The sequence below is a fragment of the Pongo pygmaeus genome, chromosome 18 (genome assembly GCF_028885625.2).
Source record: "Pongo pygmaeus isolate AG05252 chromosome 18, NHGRI_mPonPyg2-v2.0_pri, whole genome shotgun sequence".
In the NCBI taxonomy this organism is placed as follows: domain Eukaryota; kingdom Metazoa; phylum Chordata; class Mammalia; order Primates; family Hominidae; genus Pongo; species Pongo pygmaeus.
Genome location: NC_072391.2, coordinates 463,950 through 483,791, shown reverse-complemented (window position 1 = coordinate 483,791; position 19,842 = coordinate 463,950). Strand labels below are relative to the sequence as shown.

Below are 19,842 nucleotides of genomic sequence, written 5' to 3'. Positions count from 1 at the left end.
CGACACGAACTTGGGGACCTGCGACCTTGGTGTCCCCTCCTGCTACCTCCCACCTGACCTGAAGGGTGGAGGTATGGCCAGCGGGAAGCCGGGCTGTATACCCTAAGGCATTTCCCGCCCTGAGGTTTGGGGGTACCTGACCCTCTCCCCATACCCTTACCTGGAAATCCTGATCCTCTGGACCCATTCGGTTCTCCCAGGGAGCACAGGGAGCGCTCCCCCAGCCGCATGTGCGGAATGACGGGGGGTTTATGTCCCCTGAGCCTAAGCCAGCCCCAGCTGGTGGCAGGATGGGGTGAACTGGAGGCAGCTGCCCAACGTGGGCCTGCTGGCTGATTGAGGGGCCCCTGGCTCCCAAGGGGGCTGTGGCAGAGTCCAGAGAGAGTGTGCAGTTGGCCCTGCTGGACTGCAGAGGAGCACGTGGCTCCCAGGGCCACAAGGGGTCACTGGGTCAGGACCTGCCTGGTTCAGAGCCCTGGGAGGGCCCCCGAGGTCTCTGTCCACACTGGGCACCTCTGCCCACATGTCCTGCTGCTCCCCACACCAGTGCCTTCATGTGATGCCCCTGCTCTGTGAACGAGCTTGAAAAAATTTTAGGCTGGGCGCGGTGGCTCACACCTGTAATCCCAGCACTTTGGGAGGCCGAGGCGGGTGGATCACGAGGTCAGGAGATAGAGACCATTCTGGCTAACACAGTGAAACCCTATCTCCACTAAAAATACAAAAAATTAGCTAGGCGTGGTGACACATGCCTGTGGTCCCAACTATTTGGGAGGCTGAGGGAGGAGAATCGCTTGAACCTGGAAGGCACAGCTTGCGGTGAGCTGAGATCGCGCCACTGCACTCCAGCTTGGGTGACAGAGCGAGACTCTGTCTCAACAAGAAAAAAAAAAAAAGGCCGGGCGCGGTGGCTCACGCCTGTAATCCCAGCACTTTGGGAGGCCGAGGCGGGCAGATCACAAGGTCAGGAAATGGAGACCATCCTGGCTAACACGGTGAAACCCCGTCTCTACTAAAAATACAAAAAAAATTAGCCAGGCGTGGTGGCAGGTGCCGGTAGTCCCAGCTACTCGGGAGGCTGAGGCAGGAGAATGACGTGAGCCCGGGAGGTGGAGGTTGCAGTGAGCAGAGATCGCACCACTGCACTCCAGCCTGGGTGACAGAGCGAGACTCCGTCTCAAAAAAATAAAAATAAAAATTATGGCCGGGCACTGTGGCTTACACCTGTAATCCCAGCACTTTGGGAGGCTGAGGTAGGCAGATCACCTGAGGTTAGCAGTTCAAGACTAGTCTGGACAACATAGTGAAACCCCCATCTGTACTAAATACAAAAAATTAGCTGGGTCTGGTGGCGCACACCTGTAATCCCAGCTACTTGGGAGGCTGAGGCAGGAGAATTGCTTGAACCCGGGAGGTGGAGGTTGCAGTGAGCTGAGATTGCACCATTGCACTCCACCTGGGCAACAAGAGCAAAACTGTCTAAAAAAAAAAAATTTTATGAAAAAGACAGTGCTCAGCCAGCTCTGTGGGGCCATAAGGCTCAGCCCAGCTGCCCACACCATGAGTGCTGTTCCACGCCCCAGCTCTAACCAGAGTTGGGATGTTCTGGCCACTCCCTGCCCTGCAAAGTTCCCGTGTTCAGCTGTGAACTTAAGCCAAGCCCGCTCCAGCCCCTCGGCCTGCCCCTGACTCCCTGATGGTGTGTGTGTCCAGCACCTCCCTGCTCAGGCCTCAGCGGCTGCCCCTCACTCACCACCTGCTCTTTCCCGCCCCAACCAAGGCCCCAGGGTAAGCAGGGCTCCTGCCAAGGCCCATAGGGCTTCCTGGGTCAGACTGTGGGGGCCCCAAGAGGTTAGGGGCCAGGCTTGGCAATGGACTGGTAGGCGCTGGCCTCGGTCCCCCTATGGGCCATGGTGGAACGCGCTTATCAGTGTCCTCACCTGTGTTGACTCAGAGTGGTGGGTCTGGGACCAGGCTGCCAGCTGGCCCGTGGGAGGAGCTGCATTTGGCCTCAGCAGGTTACCTCTTCTGCCAGTCACCTTGCTGGAACCCGTGGCTGTTTAGTCCTCCCACAGGGGAGGCCAGGCCGGACTGAGGTGGGGTCTGGGTGTGGCCAGGGCCCTGACTACTTTCTGGTCAGAGGCCACAAAAGTCCTTGACTGAGAAGACGGTAAGAGGCCTTCCGTGAATGCCGGACCCATCCCCCAAGATCAAACCGTGACTCAGGTCTGGGTCAGACTCAGCAGCTGGATCCAGCATGCTATTCTGCCTTCTGGGATGTGGGGAGGGGTTCCAGGGACTGTACCGGCTCCAGCATGTGCGTGGGGAACCGAGAACTGAGCTGGGAGCCTGGGCAGCCAACCTGGGAATGTCTGCCGGCCACCCTTCCCCACCCTCCCTGAGCCCACCCCACCCCTTCCCCCCTCCCCGCGCCCCACCCCACCCCTTCCCCCCTCCCCGCACCCACCCCACCCCTTCCCTCCTCCCCGCGCCCCACCCCACCCCTTCCCACCCGACACCCACCCCTTCCCCCCTCCCCCCACCCCTTCCCCCCTCCCCGCCCCACCCCTTCCCCCCCACCCACCCCACCCCTTCCCCCCTCCCCGCGCCCCACCCCACCCCTTCCCTCCTCCCCGCGCCCCACCCCACCCCTTCCCCCCTCCCTGCCCCACCCCTTCCCTCCTCCCCACGCCCACCCCACCCGTTCCCCCCCGACACCCACCCCTTCCCCCCTCCCCCCACCCCTTCCTCCCTCCCCGCCCCACCCCTTCCCTCCTCCCCGCGCCCACCCCACCCCTTCCCCCCCGATACCCACCCCTTCCCCCCTCCCCCCCACCCCTTCCCCCCCACCCCACCCCTTCCCCCCCGCCCACCCCACCCCTTCCCCCCCTGCCCACCCCACCCCTTCCCCCCTCCCCGTCCCACCCCTTCCCCCCCACCCACCCCACCCCTTCCCCCCCTCCCCCGCCCACCCCACCCCTTCCCTCCCCGCACCCACCCCACCCCTTCCCTCCCCACGCCCCACCCCACCCCTTCCCTCCTCCCCGCGCCCACCCCACCCCTTCCCCCCGACACCCACCCCTTCCCCCCTCCCCCCACCCCTTCCCCCCCACACCCACCCCTTCCCCCCCGCCCACCCCACCCCTTCCCCCCTCCCCACCCCACCCCTTCCCCCCCACCCACCCCACCCCTTCCCTCCCCGCACCCACCCCACCCCTTCCCCCCCCTCCCTGCACCCTACCCCACCCCTTCCAGAGCCAGGCCGGGCTGGGGCCACCAGACCCTCCTTCTGCCGTCCTCACCAATCACACCTGTTAGGCTCCTTCCTGAAGTGTCGGACTCCGTCTCTGAGAACGGCCAGTTCTCCCTCACTGAGGCCTGCAGACCTTCAGGCACCTGGAGCGGAAGAGGGATCTGTGCAGAGCAAGATCAACCCCACAGGAGGCAGAGCTGCCCTGGGCCAGCCTGCAGCAGCCCCAGCCTCTCAGAGCCCTCAGGGGCCAGGAGTTCCCCATCGTGTGTCCCAGGCTTGGCAGAGGCCATGTGTTTCCATGACAACAGTCAGCCGCGGTGTCGGGCAGAGAATGGGCTGTGGACCTGAGGGTGGACTCCAGGGTGGACCCTCACCGTGGCTATGGGCAGGGATCCCTTGGGGGTAGAAAACTGGAGGCCTGGAAGGGGCGTCAGTGACCCCATCACTGCACATAGAGACGGGGAAGCCAAGGCCAGGAAGGGTTAGGGTGGAATGGATGTGAGGCTGGCCTGAGGCACCCAGTCCCAAGTCCACGTCTGACCCCTGACCCCAAGGGTCTCGCCTGCTTTCTGAGTCCTGCTCAGGTGCACAGAAGCAGCAGGATAGTGGAGGGAAGGGCATGGAGAGCGGGCGGGCCCTCTGGGTCGCTTGGCACCTCTGCTCCTGTCCTGTGCCCCCGTCAGGGTGCTGGGAGCCCAAGGGAACTGCCGGGAGACCGCTGTGTGTCCTGTGGGCCTGCTTAGGGCTCCGCCTCCACCTTCAGTCCTTGGCCGCCCTCTCCCTCTCACCAGTGCCCGTCTGTAACTCCAGCCCTCTGCCGGCCCCAGGCACGGCCTGGGTTGTGTGGGGCTCCCAGGCTCCCTTGAGTCCCTGTCCCTCCGACACCCACCAGCCACCCAAGCTGGAACCCTGGCCGCATGGCCACACCCAGCAGCCTGGGCTCCCGCGCAGTCCTGGCTCCCTCTGCTGCAGTGCCCCGCAGCCCTCCCTAGGCTGGCTCCAGCTCTGGACCATCCTCCCCAAGCACTGCCTGCTGTCCCAGGGTGGTGTCCCTACCCACACCCTGTCCCCAGACAAGCTGGTAGCTCTGAGCATGGCATGGGAAGGGCTTCAAGGCCGGGTTCCATCCTGGGACAGGTGGCTCACAACCAGGCCAGTGCGAAGAAGCTTGGATCCAGACCCAGAGTCCTGGGGGAGCAGCCGCAGCCCGAGACCTCTGGCGCCCAGAGTCCTGGGAGAGCAACCGCGGCCCGAGACCCCTGGCGCTAAGTCCTGGGGGAGCAGCCGCGGCCCGAGAACCCCGGCACCCAGAGTCCTGGGAGAGCAGCCATGGCCCGAGACCCCTGGTGCTAAGTCCTGGGGGAGCAGCCACAGCCCGAGAACCCCGGCACCCAGAGTCCTGGGAGAGCAGCCGCAGCCCGAGACTCCCAGCGCCCAGGCCCATGCCAAGCCCGGTTCCCTGGGACTGGCCCCGAAGTCGCTCTCTTGAAGGTGGATCCCCATGGACCATGCTCCAGGCTCCCTTGGCTCCCGGGTCCCTCTGATGGCCTTGGTAGTGGCCTCCCTGGGCTGCAGCAGCCCAAGGCTCTCGCTTGCTCCTTGCAGCCCTGCAGCTGTTCATCACCAAATTCTGCTCATCAGGTGCTGGGCCTGGACCAGGAAGTGGGACTCAGCTTCCCAGGCTTAGGGGAGGCCTTCGAAGGGGACTTGGCCAGGCAGTGTTGCTGTCAGGGCGCTTGGACAAGCCAACACTGTTTCTGGCTGTCACGGGGCTGGGGGCAGGGGGTGGTTCCGGGGATGCTTAGTGCCCTGCAATGCCCAGGATGTCCACGGGTGACGGTTGAGAAAGCTCATCTCCGGACATACAGGAAAGCTTTGCCGGGGGCCAATGCTGGTGCACCCTGGAGGGAAGAGGCATTCTTGGGACGCAAGAGGGCACTGCAGCCCAGGGGAGAGCAGGTGCAGCCGCAGGTGTGTGACTGATGGCCAGACGGTCTGCTCAGTGTGGCCAAAGACCCAGAGTCCTGCCCGGCGGGAACCCGAGGTCCAGGGACCAAGGCCACGGGAGGGGCCTCAGGGGGCTTGTGAGACGGGACTGTGTGAGCACATGCGTGTATTCTATGGGCCTCAGCTAACGAGAGGGTGGCGGAGTGGACTGTGGGCGGAGACAAAGCTTGCAGCCTTTGCCATCTGAGGTGGGAGAGAGCTTGGCTCTGCCCACTAGGGCTGGGAAGTTCTCCCTGCTCCCCCTTCCACTGCTCCCACCCTTTATTTTCCCACCAGACTGGGCCTGGCCCTCAGCCCCTGGGGCAAGCCGGACCTGAAGTCCTCCTTCCAGCAGGGGCTGCAAGGCCAGTGCTTCTGCCTCTGCTGGGGGTCAGACAGGGCACAGCGTGGCCCCGGACAGGCCAGGAGAGGGGCAAGGACCCCACACACTGGACATGAATGAAACACACGCAAACGCTTAACAGCTGTTGTGGGGACAGCTACCATGCAGCCATGTCCGCCTCGTTCCTCCAAGGGGACCCTGGCATGGGCCCACGGGCAGCGCCGCCTGCTCCCTCAGCAGTCAGGAGTGGCTCGGGGGTGGCGGTGTCTAAAGGGGCTGGTTGCCATGGCTACCATAGGGTTCCGAGGCCCGTCATCTGGTCCCTGCCTCAGCCAATCGGCGGCGGGAGCCCGAGCTGCAGCCCAGAGTCACGCTTTTGCCTCCCAGCCACACAGTGGCCAAGAGCAGGGACCTGCTTCCCAGAGTGGCTGAAAGTGCTCGGACGGACGGCCAAGCCCATCATGGCAGACAGCGGGACCGTGGGGCGTGAGCAGGCACACGGAGCCAGGCAGGTGAGGTAAGCCGGGCAGGCGGCCGGGCGGACAGGTGGACGCGCCTCCTCTGCCCATTGTTCTCGCGGCTGCGGCCCTGCCCTTGGCCCACCCCACCCTCGAGCGCGAGCTCACACGCAGCGCCTGCACCCTCACCCTCAGACCCTCTCCGGGTGTCCCAAGGAAGGGTCAGGGGAAGAGACAAAGGGAGCAGGGTGAGGCAGGATGAATCCTGACGGACCTCGGACCCCAAAACCGCCCTGGTGGGTCTTCCACGTCAGGTTTCTCATGGAGGCGGCATCAAAGACCCCCGACTGATCCAGGCCGGCGTCCCGGCCACCGCTCCAGGGCTAGGCGACAAGCCATGTCAAGTCGGTGCCGTTTAAGCAGCATTTTTTCGAGAAAAAAAAAAAAAGAAACAGAAGCGATAAAAAGAAAAAAAATGTCCACCTATGACAGGGGAAGCGGCCAGCCCGATGGATCAGAAGCGCCAAATCCCATTACTCGGGACTTCAGGGACAGGCCCTGCAAGGGCAGCTGCGATTAAGAGCTTGTCAATGGAGTCTCCTTTAGAGATCAAAGCGGGGCGTGCTTGTGTGTGTGTGCGTGTGCACGTGTGTGCGTGCAGGAGCGGACACCGTGGGGTGACAGCAGAGAGGTCGTGCACCGAAGCACCATGGGGCCCATACGTCGCCGACGCGGCCATCTCCACACTGCTTGTGTCCTTGCTGCCGTGTGCGACGTGTGGGGAGGCGGCTGGGGGCCTGGGCTGGGTACCTGGTCCCAACACCCGCACCCTTTCAAAGGCCTCCACCTCCTGCTAGAGGCCATCCCTTCCCCAAGTTCTGCCCAGAGGAGCCCGCAGGGGCCGAGCCGGGTGTGAGGACAGCCGTGGCTGCGTCTCCTCCCCCTGACCACGCCTTGCTGCCCACAGAGGCCTTGAGCTCTCTGTTGGCCTGGCAGGCGCGCCCTGGGGGTTCAAAGCTCCCGTCGACACGATTGTTAGGTTATTAGGTAAACTCTGAGAAGCAAATCTTTTAATCCACTGTGGCTAATCCAGTGCACTTTTGTTTGCCACGACAGACGCTGCGGCAACAAAGGGGCCTGGGGCCCAGCACACACAATCACACACTCAGAACTTGGCCGCAGCCGCAGGGTTCCTAGGCAGCAGAGAGAGACATCTTGGGACAGCCGAGCAGAGGGAGGCAGCAGAGGGCACAGGTGGGCCGGGGCAAAGGCAGCTGCCCGCTGGGGGCCGCACTTCCTCACCTCACCTCCTGTTTAATGTCCCCTTGCCAGCTTGAGGGGGAACCGCTGGGCACTGGGGTGTGCAGGCATCGGGGCCACGGGGGATAGTGGGTAGAAGGACAGATGAGCACCAACGGGGGGGCGGCAGCGCCCAGAGAGGCCTGTGGGATGGAGGCCGTCAGGGCAGGGAAGGGCGTTCAGGCGAGGGAACAGCAGGGACAAGGACTGTGGTCGGTGTGGCAGGGGCAGGAGTGCCCCCAACAAGGACAGGAAGCGGCCTGAGGCTGCCCAGGGAGGTGGGACGTCACCTGCTGCTTCCCGAAGTCAGCGCGAGGCCCCTCGAGGCATGGCCCCTGCACTTGGATGCCACCTTTCTTTGGGAAAACAGCACTGAGGTTGGGGGAGGCCAGCAGGTCCTGCCCTGTGCTCACAACGTGCCTGGGACACCAGACCTGGGCCATGGGCAGCCGTGGGCTCCATCCCGCCACCTGGCCTGTCAGAGAGGGTCACACATGGACCTCTGGGACTGTGAGTCCAGGTCAGAACGATCACTTTGCCGAGGGGGACACTGGCACATGGAGGTGCCTGCTTTGCCCAGGGCTACAGGCTGGCCCAAGACAAGGATGGGCACTCAGCTCTCCTGGGAGGCAGGAGCCAGGCCAGGCCCAACAGTCCCCTGATGTCAGCAGCTCCCGAGTTGGGCAGTGGTGGCTGCTCTCCCCTCCTACTTCCCCAGCCCCTGCGGCCGGGCTGGTGGTCAGTGGCTGTTCTGACCAGGCACCCTCCAGGCAGGCCTACTTGACCATATCCTGGTATCCACCTGGCCCCAGTCCCAGCCCCTGGACACCCTGGGGTCGGAACTCTTCAGAAAGGCAGTGCAGGAGGGCTCCCCTCAGGACACTGGGAGGTGTGGACAGTACCCTGGGAAGGAGGGGACTGCCTCTGGGCCACCTGGCTGGCCAGGCCCCCGCCCTGTTGCCAGTGCTTTCCTGTTGGCCTTGGCGTCCTGACCCTTGACCCCTGGAGGCCAGCGGGAATGTGGGGACTGTCAGGTCTGCTGGATGGGGCTGGGCGCAGGCAACGTGGGTGACGGCAGGTCTGGGGCCTGGCCAGGGGACAAGCATGGACCCCGAGCCAGCTGGGACAAGCACTGTGGCCACAGCAGCTGTTTCTTTTTCTTTCTTTTTTTTTTTTTTTGAGATGGAGTCTCACTCTGTTGCCCAGGCTGGAGTGCCGTGGCACAATCTTGGCTCACTGCAACCTCTGTCTCCTGAGTTCAAGCGATTCTCCTGCCCCAACCTCCCGAGTAGCTGAGATTACAGGGGCCTGCCACCACACCTGGCTAATTTTTTGCATTTTTAGTAGAGATGGGGTTTCACCATGTTGGCCAGGCTGGTCTCGAACTCTTGACCTCAGGTGATCCGCCTGCCTCAGCCTCCCAAAGTGCTGGGATTACAGGTGTGAGCCACCGAGCCTGGCCACACACAGCACCTGTTTCTTTGGGCCCCTGCCCCGCAGCGGCTGAGTGGTTCACCCTCCACCTCTCTGTGGGTGGGTCCTCCTGACCACAGGTGCCCAGCCAATGGTGGGTCCCGGGGGCAGAGGCCATCAGGTCATCCGTGGCCATGGTGACAGTCACATTGACCTGCTATTGGAGCCAGGGCATATGAGGTAGGGCCCTGCTCCCCTTCCCCCAGGCCTCTGCCTTTCGTGGGGACCAGGATCACTCCTGGGGCATCTGCCCTGCGGAGGCAGCTTTGGCTGAAGAGCTACGTGGACAACTGCAAACAGGAAGCATGTTGCAACACAGTTGGATGACACACCTGCCCGACAGGTGTGAGGGTGAGAGGAGGAAGGACCTATCAAGGGGCACATCAATGTTAAGGGGGCTCCAGATGTGGAGGCCGGGGAGGCCCCAGCCCAAAGTGACACCAACAGCTGGGATGGCCCAGGAAGCCCCTGGCAGGGTGTGTCTCTCAGGAAGGTGGCAGAAACTCCATGCCAGGCCCCAGGCCACCGTGGGGTGATGTGGCTGCCATCAGCCGTGACCACCACCCTGCTGGACACAGACACTGCCCAGTGGTCAGTTCCACCTCTCAGGGCCTCAGCCATGATGCCCGTCTCCCTCCAGTGAGTTAACTTACACAGATCGTTCCATGGGACCATAACTGTTACATCACTGTAGACATTCCTGAACAGGCAAAGAAGAAAACGGAACTTCGTGCTTCTGCTTCCAATAATAACACATGGACCATTTTGAGTCTTCTTGCCCTTTTTTATTTTTATTTTTTTGAGATGGAGTTTTGCTCTTGTTGCCCAGGCTGGAGTGCTGTGGCACGATCTCAGCTCACTGCAACGTCCGCCTCCCAGATTTAAGCAATTCTCCTCCCTCAGTGTCCCAAGTAGATGGGATTACGGGCATGTGCCACCACGCCTGGCTAATTTTGTAATTTTAGTAGAGACGGGGTTTCTCCATGTTGGTCAGGCTGGTCTCGAACTCCCAGCCTCAGGCGATCTGCCTGCCTTGGCCTCCCAAAGTGTTGGGATTACAGGCGTGAGCCACCGCACCTGGCCCAGTGTCAGGTCTTGCTCTCACCCAGACTGGAGTGGAGTGGCACCATCTCAGCTCACTGCAGCCTTGACCTCTCAGGCTCAGGCCATCCTCCTGTCTCAGCCTTCCGTGTACCTGCGACCACAGGCGCACGCCACCATGCCTGGCTAATTAAAAACAATGCTTCTGTAGAGAAAGGGTCTTGCGTTGTTGCCCAGGCTAATCTTAAACCGCTGACTTCAAGTGATCCTCCCGCCTCAGCCTCCCAAAGTGCTGGGATTACAGGTGTGAGCCACTGCACCCGGCCTGCCCAGGCTAATCTTAAACTGACTTCAAGTGATCCGCCCGCCTCAGCCTCCCAAAGTGCTGGGATCACAGGTGTGAGTCACTGCGCCCGGCCCACATTTTCTATTTTCACGAAAAGTGCTGCCCCGTGTGCGTGCCCTCGCAGCATGTCTCCGGGGTGTTGCAGCTCCTTGTTCTCTGTCGGGCTTGGGATGGGGGCACAGGCAGCCTCTGGCCTCTCCTGTGGGCTTAGAACTGATGGAAAAAGAAGACTTAGGGATGAGAGCTGGGGCTCGCCTTACAGCCTGGAAGGCGGCGGAGGGTGGTGGGGGCTGTGCCTGCGATGGAAAGTGCAGTCCTCCCTCGCCTGAACTGGATGGTCCAAGGCCTCCCTCCCCCTCCAGGGGCCTCCCCTGCCTGCCCACTCCCACCTCTCTCACCTATGGACTGAGCGGAGGGGGCAGAGAAGGGGCAGACAGGAAGAGGCTGAACCCGAGGCTTCCCTCAGCCTCCAGAACCCTGGATCAGAACCGTCCGTCCTCTTCCCCCGCTCCCCTTACACTGGTGCAGGGTCGGTGGCTACAGTGTCCATCTCTGCAGCTGGCTGTCTCCATCACACATCGTACAGCGGCAAACACTCCCCAGCTAATGTCCTTGGCGTGTCTTCCAGGGTTTCCTTTGGGTCATTTTTTATAAGTGGTCTTTCTCAGTTAAGTGGATAAACACACTTAAGGCATGAAAACTCACTTTATTATTTTCTTAATTTTTATTTCTTGGAGACACGGTCTTACTCTGTTGCCCAGGCTGGCGTGTAGTGGCTCAATCACAGCTCACTAAAGCCTCCAACCCCTGGGTTCAAGTGATCCACCTGCCTCGGCCTCCCGAGTGGCTGAGACCATAGGTGCGCAACACCACACCCAGTTAGTTTTTAAAAATTGTTTAGTAGAGACAAGGTCTCACGATGTTGCCCAGACTGGTCTTGAACTCCTAAGCTTAAGCGATCCTCTGGCCTTGGCCTCCCGAAGTGCTAGGACTACAGGTATGAGCCACCGTGCCTGGCCTTTTCTTTATTTTTATTTTTTTGAGACAGAGTCTTGCTCTGTCTGCACCCAGGCTGGAGTGCAATGGGGCGATCTCGGCTCACTGCAACCTCCGCCTCCCAGGTTCAAGCGATTATCCCGCCTCAGCCTCCTGAGTAGCTGGGACTACAGGTGTGCGACACCACGCCTGGCTAATTTTTCTATTTTTAGTAGAGATGGGGTTTCACCATGTGGGTCAGGCTGGTCTCGAACTCCTTACCTCGTGATCCACCTGCATCGGCCTCCCAAAGTGCTAGGATTACAGGCGTGAGCCACCGCTCCTGGCCAGCCACTTTATTTTCAAAGTATTCTTTTTAGGCTGGGCATGGTGGCTTGGGCCTGTAATCCCAGCAATTTGGGAGGCCAACGCAGGTGGATCCCTTGAGCTCAGGAGTTAGAGACCGGCCTGGGCAACATGATGAAACCCTGTCTCTAGCAAAAATACAAACAATTAGTGGGGTGTGGTGCACACGCCTGTAATCCCAGTTACTCGGGAGGCTGAGGTGGGAAGATCACTTGAGCATGGAAGGTGGAGGCTGCAGTGAGCCAAAATCATGCCACTGGGCTCCAGCCTGGGCAACAGAACGAAACTCCGTCTCCAAAAACCAACAAACAAAAAGACATACCTTTTACGTCTACATTGAAGAAAATAATTTCATGTCTGCTCTTAAGTGTTTCATTTGGTGCCTAGAAACAAAACCTGATTAAATGTCATCTACAGTCAATCAAATAAAAGCCTTCGTGGCAAACTTGCGCTCGAAGCACAGGGCGTTTGCCTCTTCAAGGAGCTCTGTGAGGAAGGGAGGTGGCTGAACCTCACCCTGCACACCACGGGCCCCCGCGCGCCTCCCTGCTCCTCCTCAGGGCCTTCCTCTACCTCTCTTCTGCCTGGCCTGCCTCTGGTCTCCCCCTACCCCTGCTAGGATCAGAGAATCTCCCCTCCACCCACACCACAACCTACTTTAGAAGGGCTGCTGCGTTTCCTCCAGGCTTTCTGACCCCCTTCCTGTCCCTGCAGGGGAGGGGCCCCGAGGAGCTGGAGGCCGAAGGACCTTGTTCTGGTCCCAGGGCCTGGGGACACCTGCCACCGAGGGCCAAGAGGAGGATGGACGTGGACACAGACCCGAGAGCCTGGCCTGGCCGCAGCGGCAGCTCTGCAGAACCAAGGCAAGAATTGGGGACCTTGTTGGGAGTCGGGGAGCAGCCCATGGGCCAGCGTCTGAGGTCCTCCTGTCTGTCTGGCCACTCAGGACTCCCTCATCCCTGGAAACTGTGCTTTACCTGGAGGCCACCCACTCTGTCTCCTCTAAGGTTCTGAGGCTGAATGGGCTGGGGGGCTTGCGGGAAGGCCCCAGTGTCCAGCACTGTGGGACCTGGCAGGGTGCCTGAGGCCAGGACCCAGCAGGGCCAAGTGTTGGCCTAACAGTGCAGCTTCGTTCATATCCCCAGCCCCTGCCCACCTGCTCTGAGCATGGTGATGGCCCTGGGAGGTGGGCCTGGGCCCTTGGCAGGCTGGGAACAGCCTAGTGGCTCTTGTCCCATGCTGCCCCCTTTCCCACACAGCGACGCTGGCATCAGACACCATGCTGAGTGCTGGCAGGGGCGAGGACTGGGAGGCTTCCACACATGGTTCCCCATGCAGTCCCACCTGTGGGCATCTGGTGGGGGGTGGGCTGGAGGCTCAGGGAGCCTGGAGCTGGGACTTCTGTGCTTGCCTGGGAGCTCTGAAGGATGAGGCTGGGCATCCAGGGTGACACAGCCCAGGGAAAGACATGGGGGTGATGTGAGAGGTGCCTGGAGGGAGCTGGCGGGCATGGATATGACGGACACGGAAGCACGGAGGCGGGCAAGTGGCCAGACGCATCTAGGGGAAGGTGTGGGGGAGGCGCCGTTAGGAAGGGCCCTGAGGGGCTGTGGGCCCCAGGGAGCCTTGGGAGGCCTAAAGCAGAGGGCAGACAGATGAGGGCTGTTGGCTCAGGTGTGGGGCGGATGAGGTGGGGAGCCCTCACCCAACAGGAGGCGAGCTGGTCCTGTGTGGCGTGAACTGCAGCGGTCTCCTCTGTGAAATGGGGGTATAGCTGACCCCAGGCGGCTGCCTGGAGCATCCCGGGAGGTGCCAGGCCCAATAGTGCTCTGGGAAGGACAGGGCCCTGGGCTGTTGTGGAAGGCGGCAGATCCTGGTACTCACATCCTCCTCCTTGGGGAGGGCCTGATGGTCGGCTGAGGCCTGGGTGGAGAGCAGAGGGTTGGTTCTGACAGGGTTGGGCTGGCCAGAGCTGGTGCCGGGGCTGCTGCTGGGGGCCCGTGCCTCTCTGCGGTGGGGTGCCTGGGGCTGTGGCCTCATGCTCTGTGGCCTGCAGGGCAAGTGACACGGATCTGGGCAGCCAGGGTGGCAGGATCGGACTGGCCTTTGGCAGGGCCGCTGTGGAGACAGCCCAGGGGAGGGGGTGCCGGAGTCTGGACACTCCAATGGCCTTGCTCTCGGGCTGGCCTGAGCAGCGGAGGGAAGGAGAACCCTTCTCTGATACTAGATGGTGCCTGGGAGAAATCAAGGCAGAGGGTCTTAGCCGGTGGGCTCTTTGGAGGTTGCGGCTCCTGTCCGGGTGACAGCCACCATATATTGGGGCCTAATGTGTTCCCTGGCGCTGTGAGTCCCGGCTGCCTGGGGACTCAGGAGGGTGGAGCCCACCCCACCTTCCAAGGGCCCTGGCCATCCCTGCCTGCCGACCACCCCACTCCTGCGAGCCTGCTTCCCTCACGGCGGCGGACAGGCCGTGGCGGTCCCCATGGGGGCCTCCTGTCCAGGGCCGGCTGGGCAGGGAGCCTCGAGGCCTGCAGCCCCCTGGCTGCCCTCCGATGTACTGGCGGCAGAAAAGTGCTGCGCCCCACGTGCGCCCGTAGGGGCGCGCAGTCCGCCCAGTGCTCCCCACGGCCGCGGCCATTCCAAGCACCTGCAGCGGCGCCTCTCCCACTCCGCACTCCGGGAAGCCAGAGCATCCCGGGCTCCGCTTCCGCGCCGCCCCTCGGGAAGACGGCGCGACCGCGCCCCCGCCACGCCCCGCCCCCGGCAGGCACTGACCACGCCCCCTCTCCCGCCCACGCAGAGACCCCGCCCCATGCTTCTCACCTCGTCTTCTCGCTTCCGGCCCCGCCCCGCGCCCGAGGCCCCGCCCCACGCTCTTTACCTCTTCTGCTCGAGGCGGGCCCCGCCTTACTCCCTGGTTCCCGCCCCACGCCCGAGGCCCCGCCCCGCGCTCTTCACCTCGTCTTCTCGCTTCCGGCCCCGCCCGCGCCCCGGCCCCGCCCCGCGCTCCTCACCTGTCTCCTCGCTGTCGGCCCCGCCCCACGCGCCTCACTTTATCCTCGCGCTTTGAGCCCCGCCCCGCGCCTGAAGCCCCGCCCCACACCCTTTACTTCGTCCCCGCGCTGCCGGCCCCGCCCCGTGTTGAGGCCCCGCCCCGCGCTCTCACCTCGTCCCCGCACCCCGGCCCCGCCCCCGCACTTCCGGACGCCGCCGGCGGGGGCGCTCGGGCCTGGGCTTCGGCGCTCTGGCTCGGGCTCCGGCTCGGGAGGCGATCGTGGCCGCTGCCGCTGCCAGAGCCGGCCGGAGTCGGCCCGGAGCCGCGTCCACGCGGAGCGGGCGGGTGGGAGCTGGCGGCTGGGCCCCTGCGGCGCCCCCGCGGCCTGCCCCGCGTCCGCCTCCGGGCCGCCGAGCCGCAGCCGCCGAGATGGGGGCCGCCCCGGGCCGCGCCCCCGCCGGGTCCCGCCCGCCGCGCTGCCGCTGAGCGCATGGGCCGGGCCGCGCCGCGCCGCTCCGGGAGCCGGGCCCGGGGTCCCGCCGCCACCGCGCGCGGGTGAGTAGGGCCGGGCTCCGTGGCGGGCTAGGCCGCGCTAGGCCGGGCGGGCGGGACCCGGAAGCGGCGGGGGGCGCGGGTGGCAGACGCGCGTGGGACCGAGGGGGTGGGCGCGCGGGTAGCTGGGGCCGGGGTGTCCCTGGGCAGCGGGACCGGCGGCGCGGTGGCCGCTTGGAGGTCCGAGGCCTCGGGCGCGTCTCGGGGCGCGGAGCAGCTGCAGGGGCCGCGCATCGCGTGCGGGGGCCCCGGGAGAGCCGGGCCTGGAGCCCTCCCCGCCTCCCAGAAGTCGGCAGGAGTCCGGCTGCCCCGGAGGAGGGCACTCCCGCCCGCCCTCGCCGAGGCCGCGTGCCGGGTCCGGGTCGGGGTTCGGCCTGAGTAGCCGCGTGCTCCGGCGTCCGTACCCTCCAGGTTGATGCCTTGCTGCCCAAACACTGGTCTCTCTCTTGGGTGTGGTTCTTAGATTTTACCCCTGCCCTGCACTTTGGAATTTAGCCCCCCGTGAAACCAGAGCTGCACTGCCTGAGCAGTGAAACTTTCAGCTTGGCATTGAAGAAAGTAGAGAAAAACATGTCAGTTCTCTGGGGATTTTTCTCAGCCCATCTATAAGATAATTTTTTTTTTTTTTTTTTGTAGAGGTGGGGTGTCACTATATTGCCCAGAGGGCGTTGAATTCTTGGCCTCAAGCGATCCACCTGCCTCAGCCTCCCAAGGTGTTGGGACTACAGGGGTGACCACCGTCCCCTCTAAGATAATAATAATTATTATTATTTTTTTGAGAAGGAGTCTCGCACTGTAACCCAGGCTGGAGTGCAGTGGCTCTGTCTTGGCTCACTGCAACCTCCGCCTCCCGGGTTCAAGCAGTTTTCCTGCTTCAGCCTCCTGAGTAGCTAGGATAACAGGCATGCACCACCACGCCTGGCTAATTTTTGTATTTTTAGTAGAGACAGGGTTTCACCATGTTGACCAGGCTGGCCTGGAGCTCCTGACCTCAGGTGATCCGCCCACCTTGGCCTACCAAAGTGTTGGGATTACAGGCGTGTGCCACCGCGCCTGGCCCCTTCTAAGGTAGTGTATAAAGGGTTCTTATTGTGCATGTCAGCCCCTTGTTTTTGCTCACACTTTTGTTCTCTGCTTCTTCAGGAAGAATCTCGAGCTTACTTGGATCCACAGGCCCTGTTTTGGAGAAAACACAGTCTAAACCGGCTACCCGAGATACTCAGCAATAGCTCGGTTTCAGTTTTTTTTTTTTTTTTTTTGAAACAGAGTTTTGCTCTCGTTGCCCAGGCTGGAGTGCAGTGGCGTGATCTCTGCTCACCGCATCCTCTGCCTCCCAGGTTCAAGCGATTCTCCTGCCTCAGCCTTCCCAAGTAGCTGGGATTACAGGCATGCGCCACCAAGCCTGACTAATTTTGTATTTTTAGTAGAGATGGGGTTTCTGTATGTGGGTCAGGATGGTCTTGAACTCCTGACCTCAGGTGATCCGCCCACCTCAGCCTCCCAAAGTGCTGGGATTACAGGCGTGAGCCACCTCACCTGGCCTTGGTTTCAGTTTTAAGATCTCCATTTGGGGACAAGGATGGGAAAGCATGAAAAACACAGTGTTTTTGTTTGATTTTCAGCTGGTGTTGACGTGTCTTGGATTTCTAGTTTCAGAAAAGCTAAGCAGACTTTTTCGGATTACATTGGTCATTGAGAATTTCAGTGATGGGGGAATAAATTACATGTGAAATAGTAGCTGTGAACCTTCAAGAGTTAAATCAATGGACAGCTGGGAAGATGTCAGAGTCGTGTTGTGTTACTTGCCTCCTCCATGTAAATCAAAATGTCAGAAGTTACGTTTGGATAAAATAAATACCTACACACGTAGGTAGCATTGAGTTTGCTGCCATGGTGCCTGGAGCATATGCCTAAGCAGTGACGAAAGGGATTTTAAATACAGTATCAGACTTGTAGGCATCCCGCCCGTTTTATGGACTCACTTTATTGATGGTAGCTACAGGCTGTGGGCCAGATTCCGTGCTTGCAGGCATTTGATACTGAACTGAGTGAACATGGCTGCTTTATGTGTGGTGTGTACGTGTGTGTACGCTAAATGCTTGGTGTGCTTCCCTGTGGGAACCCAGAGATTTCAGGAATTGGGACATGTTTCAACAACATCAGTAACTTGTGGAGGGGTTCATGTGCTTCCAGGGACACCAAAAAGTCTTCTGTCGGTTGACAGCCAAAAATACACATGATTATAAGAAAATTTTCTTCTGGGCTCTGAAAATTTGGTTCACACATGAATTAAAACATTAGTTTTGGGGCCAGGCAAAGTGGCCTGTCATCCCAGCACTTTGGGAGGCCGAGGCGGGTGGATTGCTTTGAGCTCAGGAGTTTGAGACCAGCCTGGCCAACATGGTGAAACCCAAAATACAATAATTAGCCGGGCGTTGATGGCTCGTGCCTGTCGTCCCCGCCACTTGAGAGGCTGAGGCTGGAGAATTGCTTGAGCCTGGGAAGCTGAGGCTGCAGTGAGAGCTGAGATCGCCCCACTGCAGTCCAGCCTAGGCGACAGAGCGAGACCCTGTCTCAAAATAACAAAAAACAAAACAAAACCCATTAGTTTTGGTTAGAATTTGCTGCTGTTTTCTGTGGTACAGTAGTTCAGCCTCTGTAGAGAGCCAGTGTTTGGCGTCTGTGACAAATGTCTTTCTTTTTCACATGAATGAATTAAATACTTATTGGTGCCTGTTAGTTGCAGGACCTTGTGCTGGGTGCTGTGGGTCCCGCTACTACCAATAATTAACACACAAGACATAAGTCCCTTATGAGAGCATGATGGTGACTTGTGGTTAGCCTCCCTTCTGAGCACTGTCTGGTTAGTCACTTTCCACTTTCCGGTGACTTGGTTCTTCAAGCTAGTGAATGGCAGTACATCTATAACGGTAAGGCTCAGGTGGTCAGGGTGCAGGCCTTCTTTCCTGTGACGGCGTCCCAGACAGATGACCATGAGCTAGTGTGGAGGTGCCCACGCTCAGGGTGCTCCCTCCATGCTGATGCGGCTCATGGAGTGGCTGCCGCTGAAGTGGTCTGTGAGCAGCAGGATGTCAGAGCTCACTGGGCCTTGACCTTTAGAGCTGTGTGTTCCTGCTGAGGCCAAGATGACACCCTACCCAGCAGCATTCACACAAAGTCCTTAGCTGCTGAAATGTCACTGGGGGCACATAGGTCGGGTGCGGTGGCTCACGCCTGTAATCCCAGCACTTTAGGAGGCCGAGACGGGCGGATGACAAGGTCAGGAGATCGAGACCATCCTGGCTAACATGGTGAAACCTCGTCTCTACTAAAAAATACAAAAAAATTAGCCGGGCGTCGTGGCGGGCACCTGTAGTCCCAGCTACTCGGGAGGCTGAGGCAGGAGAATGGCATGAGCCCGGGAGGCGGAGCTTGCAGTGAGCCGAGATTGCGCCACTGCACTCCAGCCTGGGCAACAGAGCGAGACTCAGTCTCAAAAAAAAAAAAAAAAGACATTGGGGGGACATAGTTGCAAACCATTCTCCATCTATGGGTGCTTCTTATTTATTTACTAATTTTATTTTATTTTTGCTCCGCCTCCCGGGTTCATGCCATTCTCCTGCATCAGTCTCCTGAGCAGCTGGGACTACAGGTGCCCACCACCACGCCCGGCTAATTTTTTGTATTTTTAGTAGAGATGGGGTTTCACTGTGTTAGCCAGGATGGTCTCGAGCTCCTGACCTCGTGATCCGCCCACCTCGGCCTCCCAAAGTGCTGGGATTACAGGCGTGAGCCACTGTGCCCGGCCTTTTTTTTTTTTTTTAGAGACAGGATCTTGCTCTGTTGCCCAGGCTGGAGTGCAGTGGGGTGCAATTATAGCTCACTGCAGCGTTGAACTCCTGGGGTTAAGTGATCCTCTTGCCTCAGTCTTCCAAGTAGCTGGGACTACAGGCATACGCCACCATACCCGGCTAATTAAGAACTTTTTTTTGGTAGAGATTGGGTCTCACTATGTTGCCCAGGTTAGTCTTGAACTCTTGGGCTCAAGGGATCCTCCAGCCTCAGCCTCCTGAGTAGCTGGGACTACAGGTGCGCGACACCACGCCTGGCTCTGTGGATCCTTCTTGCTTCCAGCTGTGAGCAGCTGTTGGCTGGTAAAGTGTGTGCAATGTGAGGAAGTTGGTGTGGGGGACAGATTCCACATAGACAAGGGACAGCAGTGTGGAGTGGTGGCTGGGAGATCCCCCTTGAGTTGGTCCTGGGTTTTAGGGTTTTATTTGTTCCCTGTGACTTGTTCAGCACTCCAGGCTTTTGAACCCAACATGCTTCTCTAAAGCCCTCTCTCCAGCCCGTTTTAGCCAGGACCACTTACATCATGGCAGGCTGTTGTTTCAGTCACCTGCATGGCCGGGTTGAGAGGCATAGCCAGAGCTCCTGGGCTCCTGTAGGACATGGCAGGAATGACCATAGACCGTGGCAGGGGTTCTGTTGGAGCCCTTATCTACTCTCTTTTGCACACCCCTTGCAGGCTTGTAGCAGCAGCAGCAGTAGTAGCAGCAAATTCTATAGTTCCCTGATGTCTGAGAGGGTGGGTGGTTTGGTTTTCAGCTTAAGGAGTGAAGTCACTGAACTATAGCTTCCTTAGCTAAAAATTGTATTTGCATTTCCTTTTATTCTGTACCTTCTCTGTTCATTAAAGTACCCATTTACTATTTGCTATCTGAATCCTCATCAGAGAGGCTTTTCAGAGTCACG

At 60.4% G+C, this 19,842-nt stretch overlaps 2 protein-coding genes across 16 annotated transcripts in view; one reads left to right on the top strand and one right to left on the bottom strand.

The window, feature by feature from the left end:
* Positions 1 to 9,587: 9,587 nt before the first annotated feature.
* Positions 9,588 to 15,027, bottom strand: LOC129016033 (basic salivary proline-rich protein 1-like). Of its 8 annotated transcripts, none has more exons than XR_010124374.1 (5): positions 14,707 to 15,027; positions 13,246 to 13,463; positions 12,198 to 13,100; positions 11,863 to 11,923; positions 9,588 to 10,833 (listed from the first exon to the last, which is right to left on the bottom strand). XR_010124374.1 is itself a non-coding variant. In XM_063654734.1 (5 exons), exons 1-5 carry the CDS (start codon positions 15,025 to 15,027, stop codon positions 10,407 to 10,409), a joined length of 849 nt encoding a protein of 282 aa, XP_063510804.1. In that variant the 3' UTR covers positions 9,588 to 10,406. The 8 variants fall into 8 exon arrangements, 6 of the variants coding, with proteins under 6 accessions (XP_063510804.1, XP_063510805.1, XP_063510803.1 ...); XM_063654734.1 differs by lacking the exon at positions 12,198 to 13,100 and having other exon boundaries at positions 9,588 to 10,412; positions 10,718 to 10,833; positions 13,246 to 13,590; XM_063654735.1 differs by having other exon boundaries at positions 12,885 to 13,100.
* AXIN1 (axin 1) overlaps positions 14,958 to 19,842 on the top strand; it is a 68,196-nt gene continuing 63,311 nt past the window's right edge. For all 8 annotated transcript variants that reach the window (XM_063654732.1, XM_063654731.1, XM_063654730.1 and 5 more), the window contains exon 1: positions 14,958 to 15,090. The gene's annotated coding sequence lies outside the window, so the exon portion shown is untranslated. The remainder of the gene's footprint in view (positions 15,091 to 19,842) is intronic.

Excerpts from the sequence above, each read along its gene's own strand:
- LOC129016033 (XM_063654733.1), bottom strand. The coding sequence starts at position 15,027 with ATGCGCTCAGCGGCAGCGCGGCGGGCGGGACCCGGCGGGGGCGCGGCC. Across the intron at positions 13,591-14,706 it reads GGCCGGGGTGCGGGGACGAG|GCCACAGAGCATGAGGCCAC; the intron begins GTGAGAGCGCGG and ends CTTGCCCTGCAG. Across the intron at positions 11,924-13,245 it reads ACCAGCTCGCCTCCTGTTGG|GCACCAAATGAAACACTTAA; the intron begins GTGAGGGCTCCC and ends TTTTGTTTCTAG.